The sequence below is a fragment of the Rhipicephalus microplus genome, chromosome 2 (assembly GCF_043290135.1).
Source record: "Rhipicephalus microplus isolate Deutch F79 chromosome 2, USDA_Rmic, whole genome shotgun sequence".
In the NCBI taxonomy this organism is placed as follows: Eukaryota; Metazoa; Arthropoda; class Arachnida; order Ixodida; family Ixodidae; genus Rhipicephalus; species Rhipicephalus microplus.
The window spans coordinates 255,757,174-255,783,183 of NC_134701.1; the positions used below are offsets into that span (position 1 = coordinate 255,757,174).

Below are 26,010 nucleotides of genomic sequence, written 5' to 3' on the forward strand. Positions count from 1 at the left end.
ATTGTGTATGTCTGCCACATTTTGCCGTCACCGGGACGGTTTTCGGCGCTGGCTGTGAGGTTTTGGCACGGTTTTGGTGCAAAATGGCACCAATGGTGCCATTTAGCGCACATCTTTTGGGACAGCAAAGCGCAAAATAAAGCAGGGCCCAACACAAAATCGACTGCGCTCAGAATTCAGCGGTATCAAGTACCGCAGGCGCATATGACAGAATGGCGCCGATAGCAATACAGTGCCCCGCAACAGTGCGGGGATACTGGAACCAGAACATGGGGGGTTCGCGATGTCGATAAAATCTCTTACAGATGAGCAGTGCCTCCAAGATCGAAAAGCCTCACAAAAAATCGCCAGTTTGCTTTTGTTTTTCATCTCTGGGGCCATACTTTATGTTGTATGGGTACCAGAGGAGATAATGGCTGCGGATTCAGTTTGCGCTCTAGTTTCTTACATAGTCCGGAATAATGAATGCAGATCAGGGAACTGTCCGAAATATCGGTCGTCTTTACACAGTTCTATGGAGCTATTGGCGGTGCCATGTGGCTGTCCGAATTACGGAAGCATGTCAGAGTTATCGGTGTCCGATTTGTCGGTCGGCGACTGTATTATTCGCTTTTTGTGAGACTTTAGACTGCGCAAATCGCTTTGATTGCTGGCTACATTACCCATTCCTCTGCGTTTATGTTTAGCAAAGTCTCAAAGGACCATATGTTTGATGGAGCCTACAACTCGACTAAGGAACGCAACCTGCATGTCAAGTGCACGTCTGGAAGACATCCTTCACCATGTCAGCCGCATCAGGTATTAGTTTATTTAACCATGTCACTCACCTGAGAGTCACTGTATTTTGAATGGCATCATCCAATAAGGGACCCTCTGACACGAATTAAGCACGTCTTCTTCATCGCCTCTTCTGGAACCATGGAAGCACTAATGTCATTGTGCAAGTGGCAACGTAAAAAAAACACTGTTATGATAATATTTTTAGCAGATAAACCATATTAGTTTGTGATAAAAGTGGCACACAGCGGCTACTTTTAAGATCTGAAGTGTTTTCACTCCGACGTTTAATCACCTAGGAGTGTCGACATTGGCTGGTCGTTTTGATTGGTTTGACTTGACAAGTCGCATGTAATATTCATATAGTTCCTGCTAGGCCATGCTATTGCGTGCTATAAATATATAGGCACTCCTTATTTATACTTCCTCAGGCACAAAAGAATTTCCATTTTCAAATAGGAGATTTAAATCTCGTAAACGATTCCAAAGCAGTGCTAGGAGCACTGCATTACTGCCACCTTGAGGCGAGTCATCTGGTATGGAGCTCTAAGGCATTCATGGTGATTAGAAACGGCCTTTAATGTTACTGGCAGTGTGAAATGTGAAAGGGAACGTTTCTTGACGTGTTCTGCTCGAGTTCTAAAAAATAAGGATGGTTGCTTACTGGGCTAGTTGGTTCATTCAATACATGTAAGAGCACAGAACTCCAAAGGATGACAGAGACTCCGGCAGCACTCTTCACACTTTGTCTCTGTCATCCTCCCCAGTTTTGCCCCATGCTACATGGGTTGATACTTGAGAAATTTTAAAAAATGTCGGGCGAAGACAGTCATGTGGTGGTCGTGGGCCGCGGGTATTAGACCCCTGCCCTATGGCATCCCTTTGTGACCTGCTGTGCAGTTTTAACGGGTCAAATCCTCCAAGTATTTAATGTTTGCTTCCCTCATCCCTCTAGCATGAACACTGCATGTGCCAACTTTTCGTGCTATGTTTCAGAGATGGGAGTGCATTCATGATGGCTGGCATTGGCACATGCGTCGTTGTAAGCATCCCCGACTCCACCACCGTAAAAGCTGCGTCTGCAAGGCGGACAATGAGGACCACCTGCCTGAACCGGGCACTGGCGACATTCCAGTGCCAAGCGTGGTCAAGCTGAAGAAGCCCAAGGAACATCGCCGGCATCACCACCATGGCCAGCACTCCCACACAATGGAAGAGTTGCCTTCTGTGACATCATCTGCGAGTGAGACTATGCTTGCTTCCCATCGCCTGGAGCCATCTGTCAACTCTCAACTCACACTGGAGGAACGCAAGCAGCAGCGGAGGTTTCTTCGAGAGCACGTGAAGCAGTGTAAGCTGTCTGAAAACTGTGTTCTATACTGTATTTTGTGATGGCCACATTATCATGGATAATGATTCCTCAAGAACATGCTGCCGAGAAAATTTGTTCATAATGAATTTTTATGAACTAGATTGGCTTTACAACTGCAGCAGGGTACACATTTGGACAGGTTGGTTCCTGATTAGGAATGGAAAAACAGCACTAAACAAGACGGGACAAGAAAGGACACAAAAAGACGCAGACCACGGCACTACAATGCTGCAGCATTGTAGTCTGTGTCCCTTCGCGTCTCACGGTTTTTGCACTGCTTTTCCTTCTGACTTTCCTACTTTTATGTCGATACAAATACACATGTAGACACTTCAGGCAAATTTGAGCAGACAATCTCGGTGCTTCATAAGAATTTCAAAACGCGCTAAGAATGAGCAGAATGCGTATTGTATGCTTTGCGTCGGTCGAGAAGAATAATGGCTTGATGCCTGGTGTCTTCTGCCGTGCCCAACACACACATATTCAGCTCATCCCGGCCCATGTCATCCATGGCTTTTCACATGGCTGGGTGCTTTTGCAGCCTAGGCACTGTATGTTGGTCAGCTGTGGTGGATGCAGTGACCAAATGCTAGCCAGGGCAGCCGGTGACTTCATGTGTGCTGCCTGCCAGCATACCTTGTGTCTGAGATAATGCAGTTTAACTTAGATGTAGTGAAGCAAGCAGCAGTGCAAGATTATTGTGCTCCTACTTATGGCTGTCTTCATTGTGCCTGCATTACGACCTGTGTGTGTTTATAGCACGGAGTAAGATAAGAGAGGAGCACCTACTCCACTCGTCTGAAAGGGACACATCTTGCAACGCCGCTTCATGCTTTGCGATTCGTCTGCCAGGTGGCGCTACGAATGGAGGAAAGCGGCGGAGGTGAGCATGCTTTCTGCAGAGCCGCAAGTGGGGGCTCCATCTGTCATTGCCAACGGCATGGACCCGCGCTTGGCCGCGTTCATGGGTCTGCTCGCCTATCCGTTTTGTCGTTTGCTCCGCGCATGCATTACCTCTGCTACCATTTTTTTTCTGTAACGAGTGTGACTATTGCAGTTTGCGGATCGATGTTATGAGAAGAAATAACCCAAATGTATCGTTTTACTTCTCTTATTTGAAACAGGATAAATTCCTGACATCTTTAACGTGGACCACACAGAATTATTCAATGCCACTACCATGTACATACACATAATATATATATTAACCTAATACATGAAGTAACATTGCCGAAAGTGAGCTTCGATCGGGGCAGAGAGGGTCTCTGTTGTCGCCTATAGCAGTAGAGCTGTTTGCACCGCTTTCTGCCGCACATTGTTCGTTGGAAGGCGCGCTCAAGCTGTTGTCTTAGATCCTTGCTAGGCGGCCAACAAAGGAGTCCTCTCGTAGGCAAGTCTGAGAATTTTCATTATCTGGGCAAAAAAACGCGCCATCTCTGTATGCGGTTGTAGACAAATTGATGTCCCTTCTCTCTCTTCAGTACCGGTGTGTTGGTTCTTCCTGAAATTCAGCGTCATTGAGTGCAGCCACGCTTACCTCAAAGATAGAACGAATTGCTCCTTTTCGAAGTCGAGGCACTTTCTTTACGTCTAGTAGAACGTTTTCTTTGTGTTCGCTGAAGTACCTATCAAACATGAGTTGCTTCTCGAAGTGGCGAGCACATATTTTGTCCTTCGATTTCAGGTGTCGCATACTCACGGGTACTTTTTAATGCCACTGATGCAGTAGCAGCGGATCACATGGGGCCGCGAAGAGCGGTATCTTTCCCACCCTTTGTCATAACCAGACTTGCAGCAAACACTTCATCGCGCTCTGTCCAGTTACCAAAAGTCTTCACACACCAATACGAAGATATCTTGGCTTTTCGAGCATGAATAAGCTCATTCAAGATATTTTAAATGAAAATGTCCGGCCAACATTGCCGTCCAGGTGTGCAAAACAAGCGTTTGTCTGCTCTGCCGTTCTTTTACAGCAGAATTTTTCGTCTGCTTTGTCTAAAGATCAGTAACAGTGTTTCGCATATGTGTAAAAAAAGCGGTACGATGTTTATATTTCGCATTTCATTATGAGTATGCATATATACATTTCGTTTGGTTGTCATACTGAGGCAGCCAAGCAAACTGTTTTGTAGCAGACGACACGCTCCGCGCTCGCCGCTCCTTGCCGCCGCCACCGCAGATTGCCCCCAGTTCGTGCATGAGCTCATTAGCTGTACAGATGGTGCTATGCGTTGTGATACCTGTTGGGAGAGAAGGAAACATTACAAAAGCAGGGAGAGAAGCGGAACAGGAAAGCAAGGGAATGAGTTAGACCACCGTGTGCGCGTTGCATGGTGTGTCCTGCGTGAAAGCATGGGGCGGTGGCGGAGTCGGCACTCCTCCCTTATCTTACTCCGTGGTTTATAGATGCTGAGTGAGATCTTCTATTCTTTACTCGTGCATGTGTGGCACTCGCATGTTAATTAGTATGTGAATGTTTTCTGTGATTTAGTTATTAGAGCTGTGCGAATAATAAAATTCTGGATGTGAATCGAATAGGACATTTTTTGAATAGGTGCCAAATATTTGTTTAATATTTCTAGTTATCCAAAGTTTTCGAGTTTTCTAGCTACCTGAAGTGAAATTACAGAAAAAAGGTTGCAGAACACATTCTTATGAGATAGAAACATGGAAGTGTTTCTTTTGGCTGGGTTGGTTAAGTTTGGTGGCATGGTGTTTTCTTGTTGTTTTATCTAAGATGAGGCAACGCAGTGGTCAAAGTCTATTCATTTGCATGATTTGGTGCCACCAATGTGGTGTCACAACACTTTACACGTTGAAGGAAAAGACGCTATTTCCTTTGCCCCCTCCTCTCCAACTTTTGTGGAAGCCCAACTCTTGGAATTCAGAGTTGCAAATCTGGCTTGTTGATGTCGGTGTATAAAAACTCCTGAAATTCCGGATGCTGAAAATCTTCGCCAAATTTTCGTTTTACTTTCTAGCCTGAAACTGCAATAATCAAAGCGCCCCCGCCTCTGCCACCTAGGTTCAAACGAGCATTGACTCAATCTGTTTGTAGCCATAACAGAGCTCTAAAGTTGCTTTGCCACAATACCAGAGTGCGACGAGGTGAAGCGTGTGTATGGGACCAGGGATCAGCGTGACAGCAGGTGCGTGCGTCAGGCAGCTAGTGCTGCCCCGTTTATTCAGTCCGTCACATTTATAATACACTCTGGGCAACGCCCCTTTGATCAACACGGGATAGCATCAAGATCGGGCGAAGCCTCTTGAGCTTATCGTGCGTAGCGCACGAGTAAGGCGCGATACGATACATCCTTTTTCCTTAGGAAAACAAAGAAACTGTGCAGTTATTTACATATGCGGAAAACACAATAGCTTGAGGTGGCACTTCGTAACCAATGAAGAACATATAGAAACAAAGGGAGAGTTCAAGCAATTTGTTCAAAGTCTTGGTCATATTCTAGTCGTTGTGGTGGTGGTCTTTGCGTTCTCAGCGACCTTCTGAATGCTGGCGTTGGACTACTCTGTGTGCCCGCAGTAGTTGGGTCATTGCTTGGCGCTGTGTCTTCGACGTGCCGCGCAGCTGTCGAGGTGCTTGGCTCTACGTTGCTCCCGTTGGGAACAGAGTCCTGCTGGAAGGATTCTCCAGTCAGTAGCAAGTGCTTGCGGTTGCGCCGGAGGCAGCGCCCTTCCTGTGTGATTACGTGGTACGACCTTGGATATGTTGACGGCTTCAGAACCCGTGCTTTGGTGGCCCACGAGCCGCTCTGGACTCGCACAACGTCGCCTTCATGGAGTGGGGCTAGTGGGTGTGTGGACGGTCGAGACTGACGATGCTTGACGACTCGGTGGGAAGGGCCACACTGGTAGTCGGGTAGCTGCGTCCGCAGCCGGCGGCCCTGGAGGATCTCTGCAGGTGTCAGTCCACATTCCAAAGGAGAGGTCCTGTAGGCCAAAAGAGCCAACCAAAAATCCTGTTTAGCCTCGGTAGCCTTCTTAATAAGAAGTCTCCTCACTACCTGCACCCCCTTTTCAGATAGTCCATTAGAACGCGGGAACCCTGGACTTGAGGTAATGTGCTTGAAATCGTAAGTGTGCGCAAATGAAGCGAATTCACTGCTCGAAAATTGAGGACCATTGTCTGATAGCACCTCCATAGGAATGCCATAACGTGCAAAAATAGCACTAGTGGCGTTAACGACGGTCCTCGCAGTGGTGTCTCGGAGGCATTCGACTTCCGGGAAGTTTGATAATGCGTCATAGACACACAGGTAGGACTTCCCGCCATAGCAAAAGAGGTCTATGCCTACGTGATACCAGGGTTGGTCAGGCACGGACCGCATCAGAAGTGGTTCCTTCGGCTGGCTGTACGCGTATTTTTTTGCATGTTACACACCTCTCGGCGAATGCTTTAATTTCAGAGTTCATGCCAGGCCAGAGAACAAGGCGACGAGCCCTAGCTTTGCATTTGGCGATTCCCAAGTGCCCTTCATGGATCCTGTGCAACGTCTCACTTTTCACGATGTTCGGAATTACGACCTTGAGCCCCTTAAACAAGACTCCTTTAATGGAAGAGAGCTCGGTTTGAAAAGGCTCCAGCGGGCCTTCTATTGATTCACCCGTGGTCAACTTCTGCAGCACTACTTTCAGATAGCTGTCTTTGGCAGTTTCCTCGGCCAGATGCTTCCACGTTCCCTCGCTGATAAATGAGGATAACGTACTTACGGCATGCACTTCTGCGTCATTCGTGCTGACGTCATCCCTGCCTTCACTGCTGGGTGCTCTCGACAGCATATCTGCGAGCATGAGCTGCTTCTCTGGAACGAAATGCAGTTCAAAGTTATATCTAAGCAATCGCATGAAAAAACGTTGCAGTCTGGGTGGCATGTCGCCGATCGCTTTCTTTGATATAGCAATCAAAGGGTGGTGGTCCGTTTCAATGATGACCGTTCGGCCGTACACAAAATGGTCGAACTTCTCGCAACCGTATGCAATGGCGAGAACTTCTTTTTCTATTTGGGAATAGCGTGTCTCTGCTTCGGACAGCGTTCTTGACCCGTATGCCACAGGCTTCCACGAGCCGTTGTAGTTCTGCAACAGCGCGGCACCTACACCGCTGCGTGACGCGTCACATGAAATCTTCGTTTCTCTTGCCGGATCGAACACCGCCAGCAACGGTTGGCTACTCAAGCTGTGGCATATTGACGCCATTCCTGTGCGTGATTGGGAGTCCATTCGAACACCGCATCTTTCTTAATTATGCTGCGCAGTATCTTTGTCCTCTCAGCTAATGTGGGAATAAATTTGCCGAAGTAGTTCACAACCCCTAGCATTCGCTGTGCTGCTTGCTTGTCGCGTGGCTCAGGAATCTGCAGCATTGCCTGAGTGAGTGAAGGATTTGGCCTGATGCCTTCCGCAGAAATTACATGGCCTAGGAAGCTTATCTGATTGACGCCAACGATGCATTTAGCTGGGTTAAACGTTAGTCCTGCTTTTTCTGCCGCCTTCAGCACCTGCCTCAGTCGTTGGTCATGCTCTTGTCTTGATGATCCCCAGATAAGTATGTCATCGACATAGACTTTAGTTCCAGGCAAAGCCTCAAAGATGTCGGTAAGTGCTTTCTGAAAGACCTCAGAGGCTGCTGATATGCCAAAAGGCAATCGCAAAAAATGGTAACGACCGAAAGGCGTCGCGACGGTGCAGATTTTCGACGTTTCGTCATGCAGTGGAATTTGGTAGAATCCTGAATCGGCATCTAGTCGCGTGAACACCTTAGCCCCTACGAGCTCCGACTCGATATCTTCTCTCCTTGGCATTTCGAAGTGTTCCCGCTTTATGGCCTCGTTAATTTTACGTGGATCCATGCACACGCGCAGTTTCCCATCCTTCTTGCGCACTATGACGAGAGGGCTCACCCATTTTGTAGGTTCCGTGACCTTGACAATTATGCCTTCCCGCTCCATGCGATCCAGCTCCTTTCGAAGCGGCTCCCTCAAGGCCAGCGGTACTCGACGGGCTGTCTGGACGACTGGGAGCGCTCCTTCGCGTAGGACCATGCGGTAGTGGCGTTGGAGACAACCTGTGCCAGAAAAAAGATGGCAAAAGTCTTTCACTACTACTTCGGAACTGGTTTGCGAAACGGTATCCACCTGTCGCGCTATTATTCTGAGCATCTCGCATGCCTGCAGACCGAAAATCGCTTGAGTTCCCTTGCGGACAATGAAGAAGTCCTGAACGGAAGTACGGTCATGCAATGTCACTTCTTGCCTCACGATACCCATATGTTTGATCTCGTTTTTACCGTAGGAGCATAAGACAGCACTGGTGGGCTTTAACAGTGGCTTGGGGTTCATGCTTGCGTACAACGCAGCTGGGAGCAAATTAGCCTGAGACCCAGTGTCGACTTTGAAAGCAATAAGCTTTCCTCCCACTTTTGCCGTGACTATCCAGTCTGATCGACTGCTCTTACTACCAATAGTGAGAATTTCAAAATCATCATCGCTTCCTTGCAGTTCACCTACTTGCGGCTTTGTTTTGCAGCATACGGCAAAGTGATTTTTCTTATGACACGCGCGGCATGTCTGTCCGTACGCTGGGCATTTGCGCGGTGCGTGCGCCCGACCACACTTTCGGCATTTACCGCTCTTCTGCTGCTTAGCCTGTGAACTGCCACTTGTCTTGTGCACGGTATCTACTGGTTTCTGCTCTCGCGTCCAGATTTTTTGGTTTGCTGCCGTTATCTCAGCTGCCTTGCATACTTCTTCGGCCTTTTGTAACGTTAACTTGTTGTCGGACAAAAGCTTCTCTCGAGTCTTAGCTTCATTTGTGCCAAAAACAATTTGGTCTCTTATCGTTGAATCTGCTTGCTCTCCAAAATTGCACGCTCCTGCCTTCGTCTTCAAGTCTCGTAAAAAATGTTCAAAAGGCTCACATGGTTCTTGCTTTCGGGTACGGAACAGAGAACGCTGATGTACCTCATTGACTTGAGACGCACAATAGGCGTCGAACTTTTTGATTACCACGTCGTAGTCATTCTTGTCCTGGTCTTCAGTGAAACTGAAGGTGTTGTACACCTCTATGGCTTCTTCTCCAGCGATGCTCAACAGCAGCGCAGTTTTCGTCGAAGCACGTCGTGCTTTCGTAGGCTCTGTCGCTGTCAAAAAGAGCTCGAAGCGTTGCTTGAAAAGTACCCATCGCTTGTCTATATCACCTTCCAACCGCAGTGGCTCTGGAGGCTTCACTAATTCCATGCTGGCATTCCTCGGATGGGCGGCTGGGGGTATGGCCTAGATACTTCTGACACCATGTATGGGACCAGGGATCAGCGTGACAGCAGGTGCGTGCGTCAGGCAGCTAGTGCTGCCCCGTTTATTCAGTCCGTCACATTTATAATACACTCTGGGCAACGCCCCTTTGATCAACACGCGATAGCATCAAGATCGGGCCAAGCACCTTGAGCTTATCGTGCGTAGCGCACGAGTGAGGCGCGATACGATACAGCATGTGAAAACTCTAAGGGGGGCCACTTTTAAGCGGATGTTGACTATTTGTTTTCAGGAATTTCGAATACTTCGAATAGTAAAACTGTCATGCGAATCAAATCAAATAGTAAACGCTATTAGAAAAAAATTTAAAAGTTTGAATCGTCGCTCATCGCTAATTTTTATAGGTTTCAAACTTGTTTTTGCGTTCCAGACACTCTCACAGCACAGTTTTTCTTGGTGCGCTTACCCGCGCAGTTTGCGCTTGCAATAGAAATGCACACTGGTTTCTCTGCTGCAAATGAGTTTAGTGGCGATTCCTCCGAAGTGCCATTTGACTGCCGAATTGGAATATGATTTAGTAAATGTCGGCCCGTCATACGAAGAGTTATTCACGAATGAACTCATTTGTTGATGAGTGAGTGACATTTAAAAACCGTGCGCGGCAAGACGATACTGACTGGATCAGAAGTGGATTTTCTCCCGCTGCGTTTTCACCGCCTCTTCATGCACTCGTTGGTGCAAGTCTGTCGACTTCAGTCGCTTATTTTAGTACGTAATTATTTAACAGTCGTATAGATTCCTGCCCTGCCGTGGTGGTCTAGTGGCTAAGGTACTCAGCGGCTGACTTGCAGTTCGCGGGCTCGAGTCAAGGCTGCGGCGGCTGCATTTACAATGGGGGCGAAAATGTTGTAGGCCCGTGTGCTCAGATTTGGGTGCACGTTAAGAACCCCAGCTGGTCGAAATATCCGGAGCCCTCCACTGCGGCGTCTCTCATAATCATATGGTGGTTTTGGGACGTTAAACCTCACATATCAATCGTACAAGTTCCTTTTTAGAATATTTTTTGTTGCTTGCAAGTAAACCTTGTGTATGTAACTACACAAATTATTTTCTGATTACCTTACGGTCACCCAAAGATATTCTAGTAAAATTTGTTTACCTTATATTGCCGACTATAAGTCGATGTTTCCTTCATAAAATGGCCTTCCAAAGTTCGGGAGTCGACCTATAATCGGAGTCGACCTATACGCAAAATTTTGAAGTCACCTTGGAACCGTAAAGTCTACTTTTTTGAGGTGTTCGACGAGCAGTCATCGTCTTTGATTTACTGCTATTCGACACATTGATAACATCAGCTGAAGAGGCAATGAAGTCGCGGACACTGCTATCTCCCATTGCGTGCACGCCGCTTCCGGAGCCGGACATAGCTACGGTGGCTAGAGGAGGAGGTGTCGGCAACGGTACCGTTGGAGATACAGCATTTTTTTCATGACGCGTCGCTGATGGCATCATGGTTTTAATGGTACTGCCACCGCATCGGCGCGTCTGTAGAGCAAGATCAGCAACAAAACCGGCACTCGCCGCATATGGGTATGACAGTGCATTTCACTCGCGAAGAAATGGGACATGCGCTTATCCGTTGCTAAAAATGCAACATACGTTTATCTGTTGTGAAAAACTCGACATGCATCTCTTGCTCGCAAGAAACGTAATGTTTATTGTTCGCGAAAGACGTAACATGCCTTTCTCACTTTAGTGGACAGCGTTTCCTAACAGCGCTTGCTGACTAGAAAATTCAAAAATTCAGTTTTTTCTCAAAGCACCATGGGTGTTCCACTGAAAAGCTGGCAGCACTGTGTGGGCTGGCTACACTTTGCAGAGAAGTAAACCACATGACCAGCCACATGCACCTCATGCATGCGCCCACAAGCAACTTCACGTCTTATGCGGGCATTCTGTGTCTATGCACTCACGCCTGTTCGCCATTTCTGCATTTCACCTCGCTCACGAAGAGTGGTGTGCGTGATTTGTGAAGCTGCTCAGCAAACACCAAGATGCCTCCGCTACACCGGCAACAGTGCAGCGCTGTTTTCACGTGGCAAGGGATCCTCTACGCAGTGTCGGAAAGAAATGTTGAAACGTGGCGAAAGTTCGATGTGTCAAAAAGTGCGCGAGGGAGTGGAGAAACAAAGGACCAGGATCTTCGCGTGTGCTGCGACACGTCATTCTTTTCGCAGACCGAAGTATGGACGATACCCTGTTCTTGATGAGGTGGTTCAAGATTGGGTTCACGACCTGGAAAGCGAAAGCCTGAGTGTTTGTCACGATGATATTGAAGCAAAAGCATGTACTGTCACGAAGGATATGTGCATCCCGCTAACAGAGTTCTAACTGAGCTCTTTGTTTGAAGTGGTGCAATGGGTTAACGATGCCTGGTATAGACTGCCAACGGACATGGTCCGCACAGCATTTTGCACGTGCAGCATCTCAGTACCACGAGCACCCCTTCCGATGGCGAGCAGCAGCAGTGGCTCTCATGATGGCAATGACCGTGACTGCTGCATCATTTTCTCAAGTGACAAGTCATAAGCAATGTTTTTTGGTCAAATAAATCTTTTTTTTGCATCACTCGCTCTTATGAAAGTCTTACTGGTGTGCTATGACTGCAGCATGAGGCTGTGTATGGAGTCAACATTTTTTTTTTTGCAAGTTGGGGGGTTGACTTATAATCGGCAATATACGGTAAATGGATTTGTCAGAAGAATTTAATTCACCTATAATATACTTTACACACTTTTGGGGTGCATTTTGTGAGAAAAAAAAATCGACCCTCACTGAGTTAATAAGCCATTTGTTTCATTATTGAATATATTGTTTGTCTTATGCAAATAAAAAAAGGAAATACTTGTGACCTTTTTTATTCCAGCCTTCAGGCCCGTATTCATGGCAGTACGGTTGAAGCGACGTGCGGATGCAGTGGCTGAAGGCTTTGACCTGACTGATGACGAAGCTGTATCTGCTTTTTTGAGGGCAACAGCAGACGAGCTACTAGAAGAGGAGGTGAGTCAGAAGGCATCAACTAGTTAATAGTGTTACTTCAAAACAGCTCTAACTCAGTAGCAAGTCACAGCAAAGCTCCCACAAGAATGTCCATTTCTTCACTTTCCTCCCAGATACCTTTCAGGGTATTCTCACTTTGCACTGCCAATGTTGGTCAAAACCACCCAACGCAACCTCGTGGCAGCAAAAGCCTGAATGTCTATGGGGCCACAGCAGAAGGAGTGTGGTAACTGTTGAGCCTTGACACGTGGATGGCGTCGTGATTACAGGGCAGACGAGGTCATGGGCTTACCTGGAACAGTATCGGCCTGGTTGAGTTGCCTAGCACCACATGCACTTGGTTATGCACCCCTGAAAGATAGGTGGCCGTTACCATATTTACTCAAGTCTAATGCATTCTCAGATATACAGTCAACTGCCGATTTCTCGGACATGCTTGAAAGTCTAGACACTTTCTTGGCACTGTAGTAAGTCCTATAGGCGTCTGTATACCGTATTAACTCGCATAATAGGCACACTTTTTTTTTTTCAGGAAATCCGGTGCCAAGTTCACAGTGTGTCTATTACGCGGGGTAAAATTCCTGAAAATTTTATTTGAGACTGCAGCATAGACAGCTTATTTTGTAATTTGCGGAATTGATGAATATCCTCACTACAGCCGAAACGATTTTATTCATAAGCTACACAAGCACAAAACATGTTGAGCATGCAGTCTCACGTGTCCTAGAATCGAGGTATGCAATGCGATGTGCTTGCGGACATTCAAATTACAAAAAAAAAATTAGCATCGACAGGCATGTGTTTCCAACAAAATGAACGCAGAAAAGGAAAACTAATAAAAGAAAGTGCCATTGAGAAAATTCACTGATTACGTTTTGGCCACCTAGATTTTTGCGCCTTAATGCTACCGAGATTTCGTCTGCTGAATGGTACCAATTATTAACTTCACGGGCTCATCCTCTATATCCAAAGACACTGCTATCGAATCAGGAACCACCATTCGAGTGTTACAAGCTCAGCTCCTGCATCCTTTCCTTCAAGTAGAGCCACCGCAAAGAGTTACGTCAGTTACATTGGCTCCGTACAAAACCGTAGCTGACCTCCTGCGAAAATCATCATCGAAAAGCAACCAGCACTGATCAACCCTAGCCGACGGTTCGACATGTTGTTGCGAGAAGTTTGTGCAACAAAATTGGGCGCGAGCACTGATCCAAGAGTAGCGCGCGTGATACCATGTAGGTTCGCGGCCGAGAAATGAATGGTGACAAAAGTCTGCCAAGCTTGTGCAAGTCTGCGTAGTGGCAGCATAGGTGAAAGCTCGTGTCGTTAAGCTGAAAAGCTTTTAAATTTGCGGACAAGGTAGCAAACGTGATAATGACGACGCTTTTTCCAACAAAAAACTCAATGCACACTTGATGAGGATGCGGTTGCACGTCCCATGCGGAGCACACGCAGCCGGAGCCACGCCAGCGCAAAGGTCACTCTAATGCCCAGGCAACCACTCTTCCTTCTCACTTGGCGAGCCTATGTAGGGCTGTCCCGGTCTTTTTTATTTTTATTTTGCTCGCTCTAGTTAATGTAAGAAGGCGTCGAATCGCAGCTGTGCAAATACGTTACAGAACTACTGATCACGGCCGAGTTCAGGGTGCGCCTATTATGCCGGAACATAAAAACATTCTATTTCCGACTGTACGGCATTCACTTTAAATGCAGTATGTTCTTATTATTTCTCTTGCAGATGAAATCGCTAGAACACACCAATGGCAGTGGAGACCAGTCATGGGGAGGTGCTCTGGGCGATCAGCCATCTTCCAAGCACGATGGCGACAGCCCATGCGATCCCGATGATCGATGGTGTGTTGTTGCTGGGAGAGGAAGTGGTGCTGGTGATAAAAAAGATGGTAAGCCGGGGCGACCTAACCCCAATGCGAAGCGACTTTGGCGTCAGAAGAAGGAGCATATCGACGGACTTATTCGTCGGTTGCGGCAGAAGCTGGAGCAGCTCAAAGGGCTGCGAAGGACGCTCAAGAAGCACAAGACCAAGCACCGCCACCATAAGCACATGTTACCATTGCCGACCGAGGTTCCCCTGGAGACTGCAAGAGGAGGGAGGGCGAGGGACATTGAAGAAGATGTTGCAGCCGAAGTGGATGACAGAGAGTTTGAAGAAGTCTCCTCACCAAGGCAGTGCCACTGTGCTAACGGCCAGCGAGGAACACTCGTGAGAGACAGGTATTGTATACAATCGGCCATAACTTACTATGTCTATTGCGTTCATCAGCGGTGTAGGCAAAAATTTTTTTTCCCAGGAAGTTTGAATTAACGTATGTTTTGTGCACACCTTTGTATGTCTGTGGGTATATCCAAGTACAGAACTAAGAAGGTACAATAGTACAGCCCGCTAAAGCCCCTGAAACTTCATAAAGTAGTGACATACTTTAAAAAAAGTGCAGCTCCTCAGTCCTCTCAGCCTGGCACCACATCTCTGTGGGCCAACTGGTATCGCGTGGTATTGGATGCATACTTTGTGTACAGCAGCCCTCAATTGTAGTCCTTGTTCCATTCTTCTGCGCATGCTGGTGAAGAGCGTCGGTATCACATGCTTATGTAGTTGCTGCTCCATGCACGTTGTGTTGTGGCAAATTAGATTACACACATGTTGTCGTTTTTCATCGCCCTGGGTAGGTGCTGAGTTTACGGAACGCAAAACAGGTATAGCGGTGCTCAAAAGGTCCTTGGGACACTGTTCTGTAGGCGCGTGCAATGAGTTACAAAAAAAAAGACATGAATGCATGGAATTAGAATTAAAAGATTTTGTCCAATATGTTCCCCTTGAGTTTCTCAGTGCAGCATGTTTAGAGGTTTGTGCAATTTGCTGTGCACTATCACACTGTAAGCAGGTTTATATTTCACTTAGTATGTCGCTGGCTTGCTGCATCTGTTGGGCGCTCAGACACAGTTTGTGCAGGATCTTCACTTGGTATCAACAGTACACAGTCTACTGTTAGGGCTTTATGTGTTATGAGGCTCAATGTCCTGTTAGTACTTTGTGTGCCTAACATTAAAAATGCAGGCTGACTTGAACTGGTATAGCGCATTATGGGGAAGCAGAGCGCGCTTTTAGCGCTCTGTCCTCTTGTGTCGGTCTGCTCGGCCGTTTCTGCTTCCCCATAATGCGCTATACCAGTTCAAGTACGACGAACCAACTCGCCCAATCTTCAACACTGGCAGGCTGACTAATTTACAGGCACGCGTGGAAGCTTCATTACGGAAATAAAAAAATATAGCACACTTGTTTTGATGAAATATGTCTTTCAGCTGCAAAATCTTCCCTTAGGATTGCAATTTTTTTTACTTTTTGTTTGGTAATTCATTTTTACTGCAAATGGGGCTTTTTGACTGTTTATTCCTGATGGTCAGGCAGTGGACTTGAAAGATAAAGGCATGCTTTGTACAGTACTCATAGATTGAAAGAGGGCATTTTAGGGCTAAGTAATGCACATACTTTTATTTCCGCCGTTCTCAGTTTGAATCATATGGCATCATTTTAACTCGAGCAATTGTGCATGTCACCTGCTATTCAAAAATATATATTTATACATTGATGTTTGCATATGTAAAAACTGTACCTTTGCACTTGGTGCGGGTCAATGGGGTTACATGCACGGCATGCTTGTTGCTAGACTACGTTACGAGCCTTGGAAACGCATGTGCCATTTCGCAGAATATGCTGCTTTAGACCTTGACATACCACCAGTGCCGACCATTTCTGCTTTTGCATCTGCTTAGTATAAATGTTGGCATGCAAGCATTACTGCAGCTTTAACAACCCTTTGAACCATTAAAAGAGCTGCTGCTCATTCTTCCTGTCTCCTTTTGTGCATCATAACTGATACAGTCTACTCTTGCTATAACGTACCACCATAATCCGGCAAAATGAGTTCGTTTTATCTGAAGTCCGTAATATCCAATTTTCGCAGGGTTGGGGGAGGGAGGGATAGCATTGTTGTGTGACAAGCGTTCCCATTTCGCTCAGCAGTATGGGGCAGGCTAGTTCTGCTGGTGAATACTGAATGCATTCGCCAGCATGTTTACAAGAGACTTCATCATTACCAGCGGTTATGAATAAAATTGCAGCACAGTGCCATTACAGTAGATGCAGGGATGCCATGTGGCTCCTGCTCTGCAGCAAAGGTTATTCCGAGAATAAAACATACCCAGTAGGCTTTTTTATTCGCTCCTGTTGATCGGCTTTGAATGAACTCTTATTTGTGAGAACGGGAAGGCATATCGGCTGAAGTAGGGCCGGGCCGCCTTTTGCCGGGAGTGCAGCCTCTTTCCCCCTCCCCACCCTCTCCATTCCAAGGATCACCGGGCGACCCCAAGTTCATCTGAAAGTTATAAACTGAGCAGCACCAAGGCACCTCTTGCATTAATACTCATGATAATTCAAACTCTGATAGTTTGTGCTTTCGGTTAATTCAAACAAAATTCAACTTTATGGTTGGCCCTCTATTCTTTCAATACATTTAAGAGCCTCGATTCAAAGCCTCGATCATTCGGTTTGTTCATACTTTTTGGGGATCTATACCAGAAAATATCTGCTGCTTTCCCACTATTTTAAAATTTGCGTGCTCATACAACGCTAACCGTCTAAAAATGAAAAATAAGCAGCTCAGGCTTTCAAGGAAAAAGGCTTTGCTTGCAAACAAGTGTTTGAAACAAAGCACACGTATGGTACACCATGATGCTGCTGAACTGGTATAGAAGCTTTGTGCTGAAGGCACATGTATTGCAAAGAAGCAGTTAGCAATTCACGATTTCTTTAAAAGGTCTGGTCAGCAGTAAATGGCCAATAAACTTGTAGACCTTACATCTTTGCTTTCTGTTCAAAAATGCTTAAAAATTTTTATATCTGATAAAATCAATGCCTAATCATAATGCGGGGTGTCACCTCACCCAGTGTCGTATAATTGAGAACCTTTGGTAATTCAAACTTCCTGATGATTCAAACGAAATTTAGGTGTTCTTTCGAGTTTGAATTAACGAGAGTAGACTGTATTTTAATTTGAGAGTAGAACTCACCTGCTCGAAGCACCGGAACGTCTTGCTTTCAAAACATACGTCGCGATACCTAAGACATTACTGCAATGAGTGATGAACATCGAATGCAAAACACGAACTTTTTATTTACAGTTACTTCGAAAAAAAATTAGTGTTCAGCGATTGGCGAGCACCCTTGAGCGATGCTGTTATCACTTAGCACCGCATTTCATTCAGCTGCAGCTTTTCAACACTGAAAACACTGCAGTCGTCTTGCTGCAGCTGGAAGCATTCGTTCACCTCATAAATGCGGTCAATCACCTGCTGCGAAGTCAGCCTGACTGCAGGGGACTCGTCTTTGTGCTTATTGTCGTTGTCTGATGACAGCTCAGAACGGCTTTCGATTGTGACTCTCACCTCCTCGTCACTGAGCTCGTCATTATCGATGACATCATTGTCAAATGTCACGAAATCGTAGAAGCTGATGAGGTTGTCGTTCATCGAAATTTGCTTCCGCTTTCTGGAGACCATTACGGTGATTACCTCAAAATTTGCAAATAGACAGAACAGTCAAACACAGAAACACAACAAAATGGCGCCAACTCGCTATGTTCGTGCATGACTAACGTCACCAACGTGTTCTCAAGCTGGCTTGGCTTGGCCGCAAGCCAGCAATGTTGTTGGCTGCCATTTAAAATTACTGTGGCTTTAGTAGAGTGTACTAGAGTGGGGGAGTGGGTCCACACAGGGCTCCACGCTGAGGCATTTTTTTCTGAAAATTCTGGTGGCGCCTCCGTTGCCTTCAACTGAAGGTTACCATGGTTACTGCTGATGCTTTCATGGTTATGGCTATGCAGGGTGGCCAGCGGTGGCAGCTTTGCTGTCGCCAGCCGTCACGCGCATCAGTCGCATCTCAAGCATATCCCGCAGTGTTGCCATAGCAGTTTGTGCAAAGCCGTGGACGGCGTCGCACCTTGTGTCGCGAATAATTCAAGTAACGGGAGGCACTACATTAATTTCGTTTAACACCCTGCTCATAGCTAATAGCAGGGCTAGCTTCACTGTGTTCGATTCTTTTTTTCGTACTAACAAGGTTGAAAGTAGCTAGCAAATAAATGGTAAAAGTAACGCGACAGCGGCGGCGCGGCGTGCAGACGATGCTGCGCCGGACAGACTACAGCTCAGCGCTTTTGCAGTCACCACGGGCAGGGGTGTAGCCAGGAGGTGGCACACCAGGCATGTGCCTCCCCCAAAATATTTTTCCGCCATGGCATAGAAAGAGAAAGATGGCCATTTTAAAGGGGTGCCCCTCCCGAAATCAAAATGGTGCCCCCCCCCCCTCCCCCTGAGAAAAATTTCTGGCTACACACCTGACCACAGGTGCTGCCAGCCACTGTTCTAGTGTCCCAACAACCCGGAGAAGCTGTAGCTTTCGGTGAAGGCGACTGCAGCGCCGATGCAAATTTTCCAAAATTTTGCTTCACCCACGCTGCTTGTCGCTCGTTCTGTGGATCCGCTCACCCATGCTTTAGCTTGCAGAGAGCGGCGTGGTGAAGTCTGCTTTATAGGCCCAATTTTGACAAAAAGTGCCGCTAATTTCATCCGCTGTAGCCGATAGTCTGTTGTATCGCGGTCTGTTAAAAGCTAACTTTGCTTGATTAATTTAATACACAGACCAATCTTAGGCTGAACAATGGTTTGTTGTATTTGAAAGTCCGTTGTATGCGAGTCCATTAAAACTATCGTAGACTGTACATTCTGCGAATTCATGTAAGGAGATTGATGAGGACTATTTAGGTTTCAGTGAGTTCACTGTATACTGCTTCGTTAGTGTTCAATATCGAGCGTGTCACTTACAAGGATTCGCAGCAGCACCTGGCGATACAAAAGGCTCATTAAAAAAGTTGTGCGCTGTGTGGTAGTATGCAACTCTTGGACATATCATGGGCCACTGTTACAACACTAGTTTGGACACTTTCGTTTTGGAGTACTTAGCAACACAGTGGAAAAATTTGATTATTAATTTGTTTAACCCACGGGAGTTAGATCTCGCGCCGCAAATTAAAATGCTCGAGGCCAGACGACAAGCGTTAATGCTAATAGCGCTCCGCCTGACCGAGTATGCTCTAGCCCTACGAAATGTCGTCTGCCGTGCTGGAGCAGTGCTGCTGGTGCCTCAGTCGAGGAGATGAGGAGAAACGAGGAGGAATCAAAGTGGAGAAGGAGAGCGTCGCTACTTTATGAAAATTCGCGGGCTTTATGCCGACCTTCCTGCCACCTCACCCTGGTTATGCCAGTGGCCTTCATGCACTTGTTTTGCTAGAGTATGGTGCAACTAGCCAGCATAAGTTCATGTTGAAATTCTGTTAACATAATGAAAAGCAGGAACATAGTACCAGTTTTTTGTGCAGGGTACCTTGAGACATTTGCATCCCTTAATTCTTGATATAGCGAATGACATGCCACCTCTAAGTATTATTCGTTCTGTTGGAACAATGTTACATTCTGAACACCGAATTCTCATGAAAAGCTAAACTAAACAAGGGCAAACGCATCATGAGCCACAATGGATGTTTCCTCTCTCGGCTTGCAGAATTTTCAAATTGATTTCTATGCATGTGTTAGAAACTGCTCCTGTGCTGACGAGCATGAATTAATGCCGCTTCACGCGCACTGTCACTGCAGGTTTGTGGATTGCATAAGTTTGGTGGTCCAGCTGCATTTTTAAAATTCTCCTGCTAGGTAGTTCTGCTATGTGGGTTTCTTGCTGCTCGCAAGACTTCTGATGTGTAGAGATGTGGCATGTGGTGGCTTTGTAATATGCAAAATGTAATGGATGTTTTCCTTTAGGGGTTCGTCTTTGCGTGCAGGGTAGTTATGGAAAGTTCTATAAATGTGAGCCTAGCTTAAAGAACTTGCTTGCAGGTATGCAGCAGATGTCTAAGCTTGCCGTGCTGTACGAGTGTAGTTTTATGTAGTGGCATGCTATTTCATTTTCACAACTTGTGTCACATTATTGCGTGTTTAAAAATAGCGTCGGCTGCTTTTTCAGCCACGAAGAGCTCGGCAGCGAGTATGGAAGGACCAAGGAAGAGAAACTTAGGCGCAAGGAACGAAAGTTCCGCCGGAAGTCAAAGTTTGAAAACACGACATGCAATCTTGAGAAAATGAACTGCTTCACTCATGACAACAACCACTGGAAGACTGCACCCTTTTGGACATGTAAGCAGATGCTGAGATTTCAGACATGCACTTTCTGTGACTGTCAGTTCTGTTTGTAAATGCTGGTCATGTAAATTATATAGTAGTATAATGATCAATCATTACATCTCGAAGCTAATTCTGATCAGCAGTTGCATCTACATTTAATATTAACCATGCCGTTAGCCGAAAATGATTGCAAAACTCCACTTAACAGCCTTGCCCTGAAAACGAGGCTTGCATTGAAGTGCACTCGCTCAGGTGCCACTTTTCCACGCTGAGCAAATAGCTTAAAAACTACTATGCACTTGAATCAGCACTCGAGTCTTTTATACAGGATGCAGATAAGGTTCGCTTGTAAATGTGAGTCTGAGTGTTGTGAAGTTAAATTTAAAAAGTGTGATAATCCTGTAGAGTGAATTGTAACATTGCAGCTGTGGTTCTCTCTTCAGATGGCCCGTTTTGTTTCTGCCAAAATGCAAACAACAACACATTTTGGTGCCTTCGTACAATCAATGAGACGCACAATTTCCTTTACTGTGAATTCGTCACTGGCTTCATAACCTTCTATGACATGAGAACTGATCCTTACCAGGTAGGTGGATTGCATTACCTGTATACTGTGTGACATACGCAGTGTCAATGCTTTGCTAGAACAGGCCATATTGAAGTGGTTCGTCTAAGGCCCATTACAAAGTGATGTAGCTTCTCAACTTGAAAATTGTTTTATTATGAAAGTCTAATGTATTGAAGGGTTCATTATTTGCAAAAAGTGCGGGAGGGAGCTTGCGTGAGTTGTTTCTCCGCAGTTGCAGCTCCCCCTCACTCTAAGAAAGAAGTGAAGTACAAAGATAAAACACAAAAGCATTAAAGAAAATTTTGGGAAGAACTTGGAAGTGTTGCTTCCTCAAGAATTAAACCTAGGGGCCTTTTTTTTATATACACACCAGCACCAGTACATGGCATTCTTTGTTTGACCTGTTGTTTTGACCACTTCAAGCCTCTGTGTCGTAAATGTCTATCTTGATTGTACACCCCTTGCTAGTTCCATCTAAACATGCCTAGTTGCAAATTATAAGTCCACAAGCACTTGCTAGAAAAGCTGCCGAATCAGTTGTTGTTTTTTCCCCTCTCTTCGTTTTTCTGCGGTTTGTGTCGGGCTTTGCACTTTGTTCATTTCCACGGCTAACTGTAATCCTCTTGCTTCCTGCAGTTACGAAATGCAGTCCACGATTTGTCAACGCAGGAGGTTCTAGAGCTACACAACTCTCTTGAGAGATTAAAAAGGTGCCGGGGCTCTCGAGAGTGTCACTTGAAGTACAGGCCAGAGGGTGTGTATCTTTTTCCTATTTTCTTTTGCTTCGTCTTCAAGCACTACTGGGGCGTACATACTCGACATTATCAGTGTTTAGGGAGGGCAGGTCAATGTCGTACTGTGGGGTACGCCAGCATGTCTTTGCATTGATTTGTACTTCTGTGGGCTGCGATTCTTGTGTGAGTGAATAGAGGGTGTCTTTAAGAGAAGTGCAAGAACCTGTTCACAATGTTATGTTGCTTATACAACCTTCTCCCATGCCTAAGTCATTTGCTTTTATGTTTTAGAATACCGTATTTACTTGCATGAAAGGTGCACTTCTTTTTCAGAAAATCCAGCTTGAAGTTAGGGGTGCGCCAATTACGCGGGGTAAAATTTTCTAAAATTTTTTTGGTTCGGTTGTCGCCCTTTAGATCTGCACATTTGTCAAGTAAAAGGCGACTTTATCGTTTACCAATTAATTCTGAATAAAACAAACATACCTGCGTACCTTTAATGAACAAGCGAGAGCCGCCAACTGCACACACACACGTACAATTTATTTACACAAAAGTCATAGACGTTCCTCCTTTTCCCTATTCAGAGTTCGAGTTGGAGAGCACACATTCATCCTCGCTGAGCAAGGATTCCTTTTCAATATCCGAATCATCCGCACCCCACAACATGTCATCCTCACTCTCATCCAGTCCGTTCAAGATACCCGTTTTCTTGAAGCTTTTCCTGACCACTTCGTTGGAGATCGCCTGCCACGCTTCCACGATCCAAGCGCGCAGCATTTCCACAGGTGGCATCTTAATCTTACCACCTGGATTCAGCTGATGTTGTCCTCCAGCCATCCAGAAGGCGTACAGCCTTCGAATATTGTCCTTGAAAGGCTTATTCAAGGACACGTCCAAAGACTGCAGTATCGATGTGAGGTTGCCCGGAATCACTGCCAGATCTTTGCAGAGCTCCTTTAGCTCATCTCGTACGTGGTCTACTAGGTGCCCATGAAAGCTGTCCAGGACAAGTATGGATGGGAACAACAGACCACCCGGCTGCCGACCTCAGACTGTTTTTACCCAATCGCCATGAGTTCTGCGCTCGTCCAGCGTTTTTCCTGGACTCTGACATAGATGCCTTGAAGGAAATTTGCCTTTGGGAGTGCCTTACGTTTAGAAATAACGTAAGGCGGTAGCTTGCGCCCATCCGCTGTCACCACACACCAGCATTACGGTGCATCGTTGTTTATCAGCGCCCGCGTTCTGACAATGACGCTCCGTGCATTTTTCTTCTCCACTGTCGTGTTTCGCGGCATATCAAAGCAAAAGGGGGGGGGCTTGATCGGCGTTGCTCATCTGAGACAAAATGAAGTCTTTCTGCTGTCAGAGCTTTATAACGAAACAGTAGATGTCCACCACTTCATCCTCATATGGTGCGGCCAAGCGCTGGCACAAGGTCCTTCGCAGTGCGAGGCCATGGAGCCACATGATATGAGTTGACCATCTGGAGCTGTCTTTGAACTTTTTTGCTTCGATGCGCTGCGCTCAGGCTATTGTGTGCGCCTCAGTCTGCACATTATCTAATAACACAGCTGAGCCGTTTTGTCGTAGCTCCCATGTATGCCGGACCAGTTGGTCATCGACGTTCGGATACCTGCCGGTCTTGTCATCGCGGAAAGCCCGTCGTTTCTTCTTTGTCGCCTTAAGTTTTTTTTCTTGATCCCTCCAGTACCCAATACTGGTTTCTCCAACACCGAAATGCCTGCTTGCAGCCCAGTTGCCGCGCTCCAGCGCATACTGCACTGTCTTCAGTTTAAATCCAGCTGTGTAGCTTGCGAACTTCCCCATGGTGGAACCAAAGTTGAATACACGACCACAACATACGCACACCCCTTGCAAAATGGTGTTTTTTTTCTTTTTCTTTGATGGTAGTGATGGCGAGCGAGCCCCCGGCATTGTACACGTGACCTCCAAGGAGAACGGCGATTTGGGGGGTATCAGTAATTGATGGAACAGCCGTTTTTTTTTTTGCTCATGGACGCTTTCTTTTTCACGTTTTATTTTGACAAACACGTTGGTTAGGTCGTTGCACTTTGAAACTTTTTATTTGTTCGTCGATTTGTCATCCTTTTTTCTTTAGGGTACGGGGAGCGCGTTCCAACTGTACTGCTGGGGGGTAGAATCGTTTCTGATCACAGCCAAGTTCGGGGTGCACCTAATACGCGTGCAATTAAAAAAATCGAATTTTCCGCGACCAAACTAGGGGTGCGCTTATTATGTGAGTGCGTCGATTATGTGAGCAAATACGGTAGTTAGAAAGTGATTAGGTGACGAAGTTAAAGGGGAAACGCTCTCTGTTTGCGCACTCAGTAAAAGAGAAGAAAGTCTCTAGTGCATTTTGGTAACATTCCTAACTTTGAAAGCTATGTTTATGCGCAACAAAAAATAAACATTGCTGAGGAATTTGAGTGCTAGTCTCATGCTGATCACAGCGTACTCAGTTCTTCAAACAAATTGCAGTAGCTCGTAATAGTAGAAACTCTGCTTACGAAATAGAAAAATTACATACATATTTGAGGTATGTTATGTGCCTGAATTTATGGCATCATATGTGTATTTAATCTCATCAACAAGAGCTTGATTTTCGTAGCTGCTTATTTGACAGTGGTATTTGCTCTCGTGCAAATCTTCAGTGAAATATAACTGTCTGATTTAGCCATCTGAGGCAACTCCCATATTGTGACTTGAGCTGCCATGACCAAAAAGGAGCATTACCATGGCATTGTCTTAATATGTTGATGCTCCGCTAGTACACTGTAAAATGAATTAATTTGATACAACTTGTTTCAATGGCTAATATTGGGTCCCTTGGTTCATGGCTGCTATCATAGTTACACACAAAATTTAAGCCTACTGTATATGTCACAGTATTTATTACTGCTGGTTATGGTGTTGTAATCATTTTGATATTTGCATCAAGTGTTCTTTTTATGGGCAAAGCTCCTTAGGGCCTGGGTCTGTACATCCCATGGGGTTTGTCGTTGGTCCAATGGTGCCTATGTACATCACCTCTAAAGTGGGTATGTGCCACAGAGGATGCGAGATGGGAGATGGTGGTACTTGGAGTGTTCACTAGATGGATGCACGGACGGACGCATAGACGTTCCGACAGAAACTAGCAGACTGATATAAGGATGGATGGATGTGCGGATGTACGTGCGGACTCATAGATGAATCATGGACAGACGTACGGACGCATGGAAGGATGCATGGATGTATATCGTATGACCATATGAAACCAACCACGATCCGAAGAACATGCATTGACCTAGTATTTGCAAATTTTCCACTGCAACCTATACAGGAACCGCTCACCCTTCATTTCACACACCTTAAAGCCATCATAATGAAGGTACATCGCAAGCCATTCATTGTCTCTAATAACAAACAAAGGTTGCTTTCTATATATACACATACAGTGTTTCTCATGATGTCTTTATATGATGATCAACTGAACGAATTACACAAGGAAGATTCATGGTTTTACCGATGATTCTTTCTGGAGCTTCACCCACTCGTCATTGTTCGCCGCGTGGATATGCTGTGATTTTTTATAACTTCTTTTTCATGCCTCCTCTGGTTATTGCATTATTGGGGTATTAAAATTACTTATCTAGTTGGCAGCAGTTATCTTTTATTTTTATGCATAATAGTAAAAAAATGACTTTAAGGGGAGATGCGGGCAAAAAATGCGAGTTTTTTTGAAAATTTTCGATTTTTAATTTTTGCATGTTTTTATAAATTTAGTACCTCTACTGTTATAAAAAAAATAAAGGTCGAGAATTAACTGGAAATGCTTTAAAATTGCATCTAAGAGCACAAGGTGCCTGTTAAATGTCCAAAGTCGAGCACCTTGCCGCCAATAATGCGCCGCCGTTCGCCATTGTTAATCGCATTAGCCGAAGAGTCGAGCCTCACTCTTCAAGCAACAACAGT

General features: G+C 45.8%; 1 protein-coding gene across 4 annotated transcripts in view; it reads left to right on the forward strand.

The window, feature by feature from the left end:
* The window catches only part of LOC119169263 (extracellular sulfatase Sulf-1-like), a 162,029-nt gene that overhangs the window by 16,692 nt on the left and 119,327 nt on the right, over positions 1 to 26,010 (forward strand). For all 4 annotated transcript variants that reach the window (XM_075880159.1, XM_075880153.1, XM_075880144.1 and 1 more), the window contains exons 9-15: positions 687 to 798; positions 1,774 to 2,128; positions 12,341 to 12,474; positions 14,213 to 14,706; positions 20,570 to 20,739; positions 21,171 to 21,313; positions 21,932 to 22,049. In XM_075880159.1, the coding sequence (XP_075736274.1) occupies positions 687 to 798; positions 1,774 to 2,128; positions 12,341 to 12,474; positions 14,213 to 14,706; positions 20,570 to 20,739; positions 21,171 to 21,313; positions 21,932 to 22,049 (1,526 nt within the window). The remainder of the gene's footprint in view (positions 1 to 686; positions 799 to 1,773; positions 2,129 to 12,340; positions 12,475 to 14,212; positions 14,707 to 20,569; positions 20,740 to 21,170; positions 21,314 to 21,931; positions 22,050 to 26,010) is intronic.